A 13,472-nucleotide genomic window follows, 5' to 3' on the forward strand; every position below is an offset into this window, starting at 1 on the left:
GACTGCAAGGAGATCCAGCCAATCCATCCTACAGGAGATCAGTCCTGAGTGTTCATTTGAAGGACTGATGTTGAAGCTGAAACTCCAGTACTTTGGCCACCTGATGCAAAGATTTGACTCATTGGAAAAGACCCTGATGCTGGGAGGGATTAGGAGGAGGAGGAAAAGGGGATGACCGAGGATGAGATGGTTGGATGGCATCACCAACTCAATGGACATGAGTTGGGGTAGGCTCCGGGAGTTGGTGATCAACAGGGAGGCCTGGCGTGCTGCAGCTCATGGGGTTGCAAAGAGTTGGATACGACTGAGTGACTGAACTGAACTGAAAGTTTTAGAGAACATGGTTATTTATATTCATTTGTATATTGTCTATGACTACTTTTATGCTATTAAGGCAAAGTTGACTAGTTTAACAGAGACTGTGTGACCTATGAAAATCCTAAATTATTTGTTATCTTTCCATAAATGAGAAAGTTTGCCAATTCCACTACAGCATTCTGAGTATCCTTACTTTCATTTGAACTCAGGATTTTATTTAGAATAGCAAGATGTTCATTTTAGCATAAGCAAGACTTTCTTATCTCTATATATGTCCAAACCAAAGAACTGATTTTCTTTTACATTTCTTGAATTTTTTCCTTGAACTTTCCTCAGAAGACAGAAAAGGTACTCACTTTATTTGGAAATATTTTCATATGAAGAATAAGTTTGATGTGGAAAAGGTAGACTTTTCCATAATGTTGCTGTATTAATTAGATATCCAGTTGGAAACCAAATAAATCTTGGCCCCCACCTCTGTTACTCTCAACATACAAAAATCACTTCTAGGTTGATTAGTGTTCTAAATGTGAGATGATGAAAACAAAAAAGAATGTTTTATTCATTTGGAATATGTTAAGATTTCTTAAACATGACATAAAGAGTGCTATGAAGGAAAAAATGATAATTTATTGGACTATATTAAAGCTAGAAACTTCTGACCAAAATCCAAACTGTGGTAATACCAACCGCTGGTGAGGATGTGGAGAATGGGAACTTTCATTCATTGATGATGGGAAGGCAAAGTGGTACAGTCCCTCTAGAAAACAATTTAGTGGTTACTTATAAAGCTAAATATACTTTTAGTACAGTGCAACAGTCATGCTCCTTGGTATTTATCCAAAGAAGCTGAAAGAAGTTTTAGCTCTACACAAAACCTGCACATGAATATTTATGACAGCTATATTCACAATTGCCAACACTTGGAAGCAGCCAAAATGTCCTTCAGTAGGTGAATGGATACATAAATATCTAAACGAGGAAATATTATTCAGTGTTAAAAAGAAACGAGCTATAAAGCCATGAAAACAAATGGAGGAAACTTAAACACATATTCCCAAGTGAAAGAAGCCAATCTGAAAGTTACACACTGCATGATTCCATCTATATAACATTTTGAAAGGACAAAACTGTGGAGTCAATGAAGAGGTCAGTGATCCCTTCAGGTTAAATATGCAGAACATAGAGAAGCTCTAGAGCAGTGAAAATACTCTGTATTATAATGATGGATATAGATCATTACACATTTATCCAAACCCATAAAATGTACACCAAGAGTGAATCCCAAGATAGAACTGTGGACTTTGGTAATAATATGTCAGTATAGGTTCATCAGTTGTAACAAAAGTACCACCCTGGTGGGAGATATTGATAATGAAGAAGGCTATTCATGTGTAGGAGCAGGATGTATATGGGAAATCTTTGTGCCTTTTCTTCAATTTTGCTATAATCCTTAAATGCTCTAAAAATATTTGTCTTAACAAAAATAAAGTGACACTTATTTTCATCAAAAGACAATCATTAAGCAAGTGAAAAAGAAAGCCACAGAGTAGGGAGAGATACATGTAATACATATATATGACATAGGACTCGTAGCTGAATAGATATACAGTGCTGCTGCTGCTAAGTCATGTCACTCATGTCCAACTCTGTGCGACCCCATAGACGGCAGCCCACTGGGGTCCTCTTGTCCCAGGCAAGAATACTGGAGTGGGTTGCCATTTCCTTCTCCAATAGATATACAATAAATTATATAAATTATATATGTATATATAATTTACATATATAATTATACATAAATTATAAAAATTAGCAAAACCAGTTAAAGTGGGCACTTTACTAAGGAGCAGTATAGTTTTCAATTTCATTTGTAATCAGGGAAATGCAAATCAAACCCACAATATGACATGTGGGCATATCTTCAGTAGCTTGAAAATGCCAACTGTTGACAAGGATGTGATGGAATTGAAATTCTAATACATCACTGATGACAGTATAAATTGTTACAACCATTTTGGGAAACAATTTATCATTAACTACTAAAGCTGAACATACACACACAACCTATTCTACTTTGGTGTCTGAAGAAGTGAAAGTTGCTCAGTCGTGTCCAACTCTTTGTGACCCCATGGACTATACTGTCCATGGAATTCTCCAGGCCAGAATATTGAAGTGGGTAGCCTTTCCCTTCTCCAGGAGATCCTCCCAACCCAAGGATTGAATCCAGGTCTCCCACATTGCAGGCAGATTCTTTACCAGCTGAGCCACAAGGGAAGCCCAAGAAGTGGACTTCCCACTGGAGTGGGTAGCCTATCCCTTCTCCAGTGAATCTTTCCAACCCAGGAATCAAACTAGGGCCTCCTGCATTGCAGGCGGATTCTTTACCAACTGAGCTATCAGGGATACCAAACAGGAAGACATAAATATTCTCATCAAAGTTATGTGCAAAAATATCCATAGCATGGCTGTTTGTAACAGGTAAAAACTAGAAATTACCAAAATGTTTATAGACAGTAGAAGATATATGCACACAATGGATTACTATTCAGCAACAAGAATAATGTACATGAATCTCATTTTAAAATGTTGAGTGAAAGACACAAAAGAATACGTATAGTTTATTTTTATATACTGCTCAAAAATTGGCAACATTAATCTTAGAAGTCAAGAATAATACTTTGGAGAGTGTTCTGTGACTGCATATAGTTAGGACATTGTAGGAGTGGTTGAAATAGTGTCAAGTCACATACTTCCTGTTTTTACATAATCTCTAATTTCAGTGATGCATTCTATTGATAGTTCTCAATTTGGGCAGTGGTTTCATGAGTTTGCTTACTTTATGAAAATTCATTAAGCTGCACATATACAGCTTGTGAATTTTTAAATATATGTATTAAACTTAAAAAAAGTTTACCTAAGATAGAAAATTAAATAGATGCATATACATTCTTCTAACTCTAAAATCAGTGAAGGCCGTAAACCATGAATAATTTGAATGAAGTCAGAAGAGAATGCTGGCCCCTTCTCTAGGTCAGCTAAGGGAGTGTTTGTTAGACTTTCCTCCCTTCAATCATGACAAACATCTGCCTTTGTTCTATTTTATCATTTCCCTAAAATTGCTTAATGAATCTGTAATAATAAGAGAAGGGGCATGAAAAAGGGAAGAAAAGGAAGAGTTTTAATAAATTTGGGAGAGTTAAGTTCTTTGCTTTACTCCCTGGATACTTTTTTATCTACTTTTCTTTCCTTAACACCCTTAATCCCACACTCCAACACCCTTAACAATTATTGCTCAAGTTATTCTTGGTCATTTGTTTTCCTGCTTTGATTCTAAATACAATGTAAGAGTACAGCTCTTCTTCAACTTGTGATGGGGTTACATCTAGATAATATCCAGATATTGAAAATCAAATTATAGGTTAGGTTCACTATACCTAACCTATTGAAAATAATAGTTTAGCCTAGCCTGCTTTAAATGTGCTCAGAGTTGAGCAAAATTATCCAACACAAAACTCACTTTATAATAAAGTGTTGAATATTTTGTGTAATTTATTGAATTCTGTACTGAGAGTGAAAAACAGAATGGTTGTATGGGTACAGAGTGGTTTTAAATGAGTGGATTATGTACCCTCACCATAGCACAGATGATTGGGAGCCATAGCTTGCATCCACTACCCAGCATTACAAAAGCCATGTCTTACTGCATCTCACTAGCCAGAGAAAAGATCAAAATTCAAAATCTGAAGTATAGTTCCTACTGAATGTATATTGCTTTTGCATCATAGTAGTCAAAAACTCATTTAAGTCAAACCATAGTAAATCAGGGACCATCTGTACACACAAAATGTTTAATGATGGCCAATAGGGGTAAAGTAGGTAATAAACTAAGCAGAGCTGACTGTCATTTCATAACCATTTCCTGAAATGATCTTGAGCAGAATTTGTTGAGGGCTTATCAAACTCTTTTCAAAAGCCTCCATGTAGATCACTGAAGAATTTATAAGCTATCTATAGGCCTAGAACCCAAAGGAATCAAGTTTGAATTGAACTTCCTTTAAGCCTCAGTTGGGGTTTTTAAAAATGTTTCTCTCTTAACTTTCAAATCTAGAGATGAAAATAATGTTTCTTTCCAATGAGATGATCTGTTTTAAACCATATACTACTCTACAAATTTACTACATTTACTGTTTATTTGTTGTGGAACAAGATAGCCACAAAACCATTTTTTAAAATAAAGTGGATGTTTCAAAATAAGCAGAGAAAGTGGTTTCACTTATTACTGTTCTATAATTAATTTCATTTACAAACAAAAAAGTGTTAATCATGATAACTTAGATTTTAACATTTTTCTCTATGTCACCATGATTAGAGCCTTGTAAGATAAACAAATTATTGTGGACAAACAGAAATGTTTATATTGGGATTTTATGATAAAATTGAGAATGTAGTTTTAAATTATTGTTATAGGTATACATAGTAAGACATTTTAATAAATTCAGTAGTATCTTAATATTTCAACCAATACTGTGCATTGATTCCTTTCATTTTTCTACACATTTTTTTGTGATGTGATGGTTGAAATATTCATTTCCTTGGATAAAATCAAAGAATTTTAGTCTGTCTACAGCCATACCATCCTGAATGCTTCCAACCTTATCTGATTTTGGAAGAATTTTAGTCTAAGGAAAGTGTCTTTTAGAGTCTCAGGATAGTTTCTGACATTCATTTTAGTAAGTTTAAAATTTAAATTTCTATCATGTTTCCCTTCATTAAATGTCCCAATGTATGTTTCATGTAGAACTAGATTCTCACTAGGTGAGATATTCATTCCACTCATGCATGCGTTTAAAAGGGAAAGAACAAGTCATGCGAAACATTCAGTAGCTAAAAATAAACTATGAAATTTATCCAAATGCTTAATAATACATTAAGTTAAACAGGAGTTAGAAGGCATGTTACTGCTTGTCAAAACAAAAATTAATCCTCTGGTTTACTTATTCTTTAGCCATGGTTGAAATTCCAATTCTTTTTTATTTTTCAGTCTTTGAGAGAAGTTTGAAGTGAAGTTGCTCAGTCGTGTCCGACTCTTTGCGACCCCATGGACTATAGCCTATCAGGCTCCTCCATCTACGGGATTTTCCAGGCAAGAGTACTGGAGTGGGTTGCCATTTCCTTCTCCAGGGGATCTTCCCTACCCAGGGATCGAACCTGGGTCTCCCACATTGTGGGCAGATGCTTTATCCTCTAAGCCACCATTTTTAGTAAAAGCCAAATAGGTACTCTCAGTCAGAGATATTCTCATTACATCTTTCAGGGACATTAATTTTTATTCTTTTCTACTTGAGTTATCACAATGTAAATTGGAGAGTGAAAAGTAAACACAGCAAGGGAAAAGAAAACTAATTAAGGGACAAAAGAGCAAAGGAGAGAACCCAGACACAATTTTTTTTAATAAGAAAAATAATAGAAAGCCAAAAGAAGACTCCAAGATTATATTGCTTTAATAGGATCTGGGAGTACTCACAGAACGGCAGACTAGGAAAAGAAAAAATATTGTGCTTACCTGTTAGAAGCAGGCAGTTTCTGGGAGCTGTCCAATGTACTAACATAAGCATCCCAGTCACTGCTTACATAAGCATCCCAGTCACTGCTTACCTCAATAGGAATTGATGTCTTCGTATTTCTCCCTTGAACCAAGGCGTCTCTGCACTCATCTTTTTAAGCTTTCTTTTAATACATCTTCAAAATGATTTTCTTAGGTGTTGTCTTGCCCCACCCTGTCTCTTAAAAATCTTTACATTGAGTAATTAAATATAGCTATTGGCAAAAAAGAAAACTGAACTCTTCTATGTTAAAAAATATATATATATATATACATGAGATATATTTGAAATCAGTAAAATTTTATTTTAGTTATACCAAATTTATAATCTTTATTCACCTCAAAACAAACAAACAAACAAACCCTCTCACAATGCAGTATAGTTTCTAGGCTTAAATCTTGCAGGGTGGTAATGAGGAAATGTAACCAGATAGAAGTGTAAAGATTATTCTTTGTTCAGGGATACCAATCAGCAATTTAAAGTTTGAAAGAATTCTCCGCGGAGGGTGAGCTGATCGAGCAATTAGTTTATCAACAGGTGAATCGAAATTTTGAAAGGAGACTGAAGTTGTTTTGTTTGGGGGGAGGGTTTGCTTTCCTCCCACACAGGGATTATACAGTGAAGCACGCTGGGAGAGACACTCTGAGCTTCTCTTTTTCATGTTATTGCCATCATCACTTTTTGCCCTCTAAGTAAAATCCTTTACGTGGGTGGGGGATAAAGGTTAGGAAAGGAAAGTCAAGTATCTCAATTGTTAGATTGATTATAGCGAAACAGATTTTAGAAGCCAGGGTTCGTAAAGCGGCAGGAGAGCTGTTTACCTTGCAGTGGAAAGAGAAAGAGGATTCCCAGAGCGACTCTGGGGAATGCCCCCTCGCCCCTCCTACGATGCTTACTTAAGCTAATGGAGGATCTTGCCTTTCAGTAGCCGCTGCACTGGGATACCAGACAAACAGCTCCCCTCGACCCCTGGCAGACAGGGCCCCTCCTCTGGACATCATTAAAAGCACATGCACTTGTCTCACACCCATTGGCAGCAGAGGTGGCAAGATTCGGAACTCCCACCCTGAAGCCAAGGAGAAGCCAGAGCGGTGGAAAACATCCTTGCTTTGAAAACCCAAAGCTAAATTAAAGAACTACATGAGACAAGGAGCTTGAAGAATATTAGTTGGCTGCGGGAGTGTCGAGACAAACAAAAAGCACAGCAGGTAAGAGCTGGAGGTTGTTGCCAAGAAGGAACTGTCCCAGGTGGCAGGGCGGAAAGGATCGCAGAATTGGAGGCCTATTCCTTTGAGTCTTCCCGGCGTTCTCAAGCTTGTCTTCTTCCATCAGTTTCGAAAGGAGGGACGTTGTCAGAGCCTTCCCTATCGGTGCAGCTAATCCTGTTATCAGCTTGGTTATACATATTAATGTCCCTGACCCTTCGGTGATGGTGACCCATCAGATTCAGGGCTGTTAGGAAGGCCGTCACCAGGCTTGCCCCTCCCTTCAATAAACCTATGAGACGCAGGGCCAAGCAGACGCGATGGCAGCCTTTCCCGAGAGCTGCGTGGACGCCACCGTCCTGGACTTCGTCGCAGACCTATCCCTAGCCTCCCCGGGGCACCCTCTCCTCTGCGACTTGACACCTAGGGTCCCCTATGGGAACCACCAGGACCTTGTGCTCCGAGACGGAAGACCCAGGAGTCTGGCGCGTTTTGAGGAAGAGGATCCAGAAGAGGAGGGGGAAGGAGAAGAGGGGGAAAACGAGGAGGAAGAGGAGCACGGGAGAGGCGCCTCCCTACTGGGCCGCCCCAAGAGGAAAAGAGTGATCACCTACGCCCAGCGCCAAGCAGCCAACATCCGCGAGAGGAAGCGGATGTTCAACCTCAACGAGGCCTTCGATCAGCTGCGGAGGAAGGTGCCCACTTTCGCTTACGAGAAGAGGCTCTCCCGGATCGAGACTCTACGCCTGGCCATTGTCTACATCTCCTTCATGACCGAGCTCTTGGAGAGCTTGGAGAAGGAAAGAGACTGAGCCAGGGTCGGGTGGAAGTGTCTGCCCACTCCTTGCCTGGGCGCGCACGGGTTTGGGGTGTTTGAAGACCCAGCAGTGGGTGCGACGGAAAGGCCAGGAGGGGCCCTCCCAGACAGAACGGCTGGCCTTCGCAGGAGCTTGGTTCTGGATTATAACATGTCCACAGTCCTCGAGAGGCATGGAAGCCGTAGATTTAATATATATGCGGTCGCTGTCGATGGAGTATGGGGCAGGAGCCGGCGAGGCGAGTGAGGACGAGCTAAAACCGAGTTGGGGCAGTCGAGGCCCACGTCCCCAAGCAGCGTCTGTCGGGCGGGTGGGAAGCTAACCCTCCCCGCAGTCGGGAGACTTCGGGAGCGTCTGTGCAGTCCTAGCTTTTAACTTTTATTTCTTTGTTTCTTCTTTAATATAACTATAAGGAGATATTCCTTTTTTTTTTTTTTTTTTTTGCTCTAGAATCGGCGCTGAGCCATCCCAGGCAGGCGCTCCGCTCCGGCCCGTGCTCGTGGGGCGCGGGAAGGGGAGAGGGGCGGAGAGGGTGGTCCTAGTCCGGTGAGGAGTGAGGGTTACTGGGTCTTCTGAGAGGCCCAGGGCGCTCCGGCTCTCTCGTGCGGTCCTCTTAGTCTTGTCGAGAGGCAGAATGAAGGAAATGAGAAACCAGGAGACATTATTCCCCTCCCCTCGCCTCCTCTCCCTCCCCTCGCCTCCTCTCCCTCCCCTTACCTTCCCCTCCGCTTAGGCTCTAAACAGCAACCCTGGTGTGGCCCCTCCCGGAGTAGGATGCTTGAACCGGGAGGGAACTGGGGACAGCTCCAGCTTACGCGCTGGGGGTGCAGCTGGGCTTACAAGGCGTCTCGGGCCCCCGGAGCCTTTACCACCTACAGTTGTTTCCCCTGGTCGCCTACGGGGGAAAAGGGCCGGGTCTTCCCAGGGGCAGCCCCACCAGAGCGCGCACTTTCAAATTTTTAGCTGTACGTAGGGAAAGATAGTTTTCATTCTAGTTGCATCTAGGGATAAGGGAGAGAAAACCTCAGAGGAGGAAATTCATTCTTCCACTTTGCCAAAAAGTGTGCGATGGAGATGAGTTTGAAGCAAGATCGTGCTGAGGGGCTCCCTCCAGTTTGGAAGGTCTGCCGTTCCACAGTTCTTTTGTGCTAAGGAAGAACTTCTGCCAACAACTGAAACGGGGTTCTTAAGATAGCAGTAGGTAAGTGAGGAGAGGAATCAGAATGAGTAATCCCCATCTACTGTAAAGTGAATAAATCGTATTGTTCCAACACTATATTTTGCTCTCACCTCGCAAATCCTTGGGCGGATGTGCACAGACACACACAGGTCTCCCTATTAGCCTTTTAGAAACGTGTTTCATTTTATTAAGAAGTAATATATACTCATCCTAAAAAGTTTAGAAAATTAAAATTTAAGAATAAATTTAAATCACTTCATGTTACCACATAGCGTTTTAATCTATTTCTTTTAGTCTTTTTTATACAGATATAAATTCAATGTGTTAAACAAATTTGGGATACTTTTGGAATTTGTCCACTCAGCATTATAGAATGAGCACTCTTTCCTTGACTTTAAGTATTACTCAAATGTAATTTTGATCACTGTATTTTATTATTATATCCATGTATCACAACTTCACTCCAGTACTTTACAAGTGGATGGCTATTTTCTCTTTTAAAAAATAAATGATGATGCAAGAGCACTCTTATAAATATTTTCTGTGCCTATGATAATTTCCTGATACTAAGTAACTAGAAGTGAAACTTCTGTACCAAGTGAACATTCAACTTTGTAGCTAAAGGCCGGATTGCCTTCCGAGCAGATCTGCCAGTTCACATACCCTCCCATCAGCATTATAGGGATTTGCTTGTCCTGGAAATTAAAAGTTTTCCTAGTTCTTCTATCTATGGGAAATGAATTAGTTCTGAAATGACCACTTTCCCAAAGATGATTTCTTTTTTTGAATATTGTTTCTACCTCTACCATAAGAATATTAGGATAAATACGTAAAGGAAAAAATGTAACCAACTAAACCAAACAACAAAACTAGGTAGTGTTTTGGTTTTTTTTTTTCCGCTCTAGCACTTTTAATAAAATAAACTGAAATTTGGACAGTGACCCCTATATTAGTTTTCTAAAATAAAATTACTCATTTTCTCTTTTTTACTCATTTTCTCTTTTTCTAGATAACTTTTTGGCTACTAGAACTAGCATACCTGTATTTTTAAAGATAAATTTAAAATTGCTCAATTCAGTATGTCAAAAGTAAATGTATCTCAACTCATCATCAAACTGTACTCAGCTTCCCAACTTCTTATGTAGTGCTAGTGGCTCCATCAAGCCCTCATTTATCCGGTTATTTATTTATTCAATTTACAAAGTGTGTTGACATTTTACATATAGGGTGAATGTGTTCAAAATCGAAAGGGTTTACAGAAGTTCTGTTCCTTCTCCCACCTAAAGTTCTCCTGACAACTAAACATCATTTTAAAAAAAAATCTGCAAGTGATAAACAAATTTTTCTAAAAACAGTCAACTTTAGGAATCATTAATATTTTGTTGAAAGAACAGATTTTGAAAATAAGAAATTAAAAAAAGAAAATTTGTAGACAGAGTTCTTCAAAATCCTCAGGTCCTGTAGCATAAATACAACCATCTATCATCCTTAGTACTCTCCCTCATATTCTGAACCATTCTGTTATATTCTTAGTAATCTCATGATATCCTACAGTGAATATTTCCTCTGAATAGTAAATAACAGCCAAAGAAACTCTAAATACAAAAGGTTTTTCCAATTATTATTAGACTTATTCAACAATTATTAAAACTTTTAAGCTTATAAATGCTTTAAGTTTTTTCTATGTCTAGAAGCTATTCTAAAATGTAAAGTGTCTTAAGGCTTCTTCTTAATCATTGTAGTCATAGAATAATATTAAGCCAAATAAGGATCAGAAATACAGAGAAATAGATTGACTTATTCTTTGTATCAAATCATCCATAGAGATAAGACCGAATTGTCTGCATTTCGAACATTAATCCAGGTACCTCCATGTCTCGCCACTCAATTTTTCTAAGCAATGTGATAGTTTTAGCTTTCCCATGTTAGATCCATAAATCCAGTGTGCTTTTAATGAAAGTATTTTTGTTTTTTTAGTATTTAACACATCCTGTGTTAAAATTGTCTTATTCTTTATTATCTTATAAACCAACAATGATAGAAATATCAGTCAATATTGGTTTTTCAATACCTTCCAACGTAAAAAAAAAAAAAGCTAAATATATCAAGTACTTCTGGAAAATTGTAATAATCGGTTTTTGAAATCTTAAAGTTATTTTGGCATTTGAAATATAAATACTAGTTTAGACGTTGCTTGGAGGCGATTTATTTACACACTCTTTACTGACTGAAAACTGCCTTTTGGTCTCAAACTAAGTTCCCCATCACTATCAGGTTACTATTAGAATTCAGACATGTAAACCAAGAAAAGATCTAAATGAAATCATATTTGAAAGACATAATCAGGCTCTCCAGGGAAAGTAAAAATAATCAAAAGCCTTTTCCATCTGCAGGCAGTCATTCAGGCCTATCATCTTTTACAGTTGCCCAATATGAAAACAGATTTTGACAAAATTAGCACTGGAAAATGAACCAGATATTATGCTAGTATGTGTAATTCCTGCAGGAACATACAATTAAGACCCTAGGATTTTCGTGTTTATTATTGCATTTGTCAGTATTTCCATTATAAAAACACTATTGTGGAATGTTTATAACAACTACCAAAATTCTGAAGTGAAACTTGATAAAGCACAGTTCAGTGTAACTTTTTTATAATTTTAAATCTTCAAGGAAGATTTCAAAGTTAATGAAGACATTTAAGTACACTTCATGTGTGAGTTTCTCAAATGTACCTGCAACTTTACAAGAGATTGTACTTAATACAAAATGTAAATTATTTTTATTTTGCTTCTCTGGTGGCCCAGTGGTAAAGAAACCATTTGCAATGCAGAAGTCACAGGTTTGACCCACTCCAGTGTCCTTGCCTGGGAAATCTCATGGATAGAGGAGCCTGGCAAGCCCTAATCTATGGGGTCGAAAGAGTCGAACATGACTTAGTGACGAAACCACCACCATTTTTATTTTTATATATTTTTATCAAAAATAGCTGGCAGATTTTGCTTTGAACATTCTCTGCACTTCTCCTCTCCTGTTAGCTTGCCAGCAACTATGTCTATACCCATGGAGTAGACATCCCTGTGCAGTTGGTGATACCTTGCTTTTCAGCCCTGACTATAGAATCCCAACCCGATCACGTAGCATTGCTTTCTATTTTGTTTGTGATACATATTGGCATATCTTAGCACAGATTTAACTTTTAATAATTAAATTCCAGTCAACAGAGGCAAGTTAAAAAATAGTTGGCAGATTAATACTGAATTTTAAGTACTAAATCTACTTCTTATTGGGTATTACTTATTAACTTACAGTTTAAATGTGTTAGAAAAGTGTTGGTATGTATCTGTGCCTTGGCCCAAGTTCAGTCACAGGCTCCTGAACTTTGGCAACATTTTGGGAGAAGTTAGGCCCAGTTTCTGGTCAGTACCCTCTCTTCCTGTGAATGCTGGACTAAAAAAGGTTACAAAACAAGAGTCAGCAGTTCTGACCATTTTGTTTTGACTTTGGGGTTTCTTTGAATCCAGTGCTCAAAACCAAACCTGGCGAAGGAGGAGAAGGAAAGGAAAGAAGCAATGCAAACTGACAGGGATAAAATACCAGAAAGATGGAAAAACTTCTTCAAGTCTCCATAAACCAAAGCCTATAAATTTCCACAACTTTCTCTATGATACCAAATTTCAGTTCTGTGCCTAAAACACATTCCATAAAGAAATGTAAGTAAATGCAAAGAACATTATACATGTATTTTAAAATATTCTTTGTGGCTAATATTTCATAGAATTCCACTCAGTTTTACAGAAGGCAGAAAACATTTGACATTCAGTGAAGTCAAGAGTTTGACAAATAATGCTGTGAATTATCACAATAAAATGTTACAATTATGATAATAAAATGATTACTTAGTGCATTATTGTATTCAAAGCACTCTTCACATACTTTCTCTCATTTGATCCTCTGACTGGATTTAAACAAGATCTAGAGTCTCTCAATTAAATTGTCATCCGTTTACCATCTTAAAAATTCATTCACTCATTGAAATCAGCATGATACTGAGATTCCTATAAAGCATCAATGGTCACATATAAGCAACACATTTCTTTGAAAGATATTGCCTTCAAGATCAAAAGCATCTTAACACACTCTGTGGATGATAAATTATACAAAAGGCTGGTGCAGTCTGGCTCCCTCAAAGGCCAAATTTTACAGCCCTCTATCTGGGGCTCTGTGAAAGAGATTTCCACCTGCAGCCAGCAAATGTAGATGACCTCAAAGCAGCTGTTATGGACAACTTTTTATGATTTCCAGTCTTCAAAAGTGAGGAAAACATCTATGAGAATATGGAAATAGA

General features: G+C 38.2%; 1 protein-coding gene across 1 annotated transcript; it reads left to right on the forward strand.

Moving 5' to 3' along the window:
* Positions 1-7,446: 7,446 nt before the first annotated feature.
* Positions 7,447-8,296, forward strand: FERD3L (Fer3 like bHLH transcription factor). Its single transcript, XM_005889182.2, has one exon. The coding sequence runs from the start codon at positions 7,447-7,449 to the stop codon at positions 7,936-7,938; it is 492 nt and encodes a 163-aa protein (XP_005889244.2). The 3' UTR covers positions 7,939-8,296.
* The last annotated feature ends 5,176 nt before the right edge of the window (positions 8,297-13,472 follow it).

This window comes from Bos mutus, chromosome 4 (assembly GCF_027580195.1).
Source record: "Bos mutus isolate GX-2022 chromosome 4, NWIPB_WYAK_1.1, whole genome shotgun sequence".
Lineage (NCBI taxonomy): Eukaryota > Metazoa > Chordata > Mammalia > Artiodactyla > Bovidae > Bos > Bos mutus.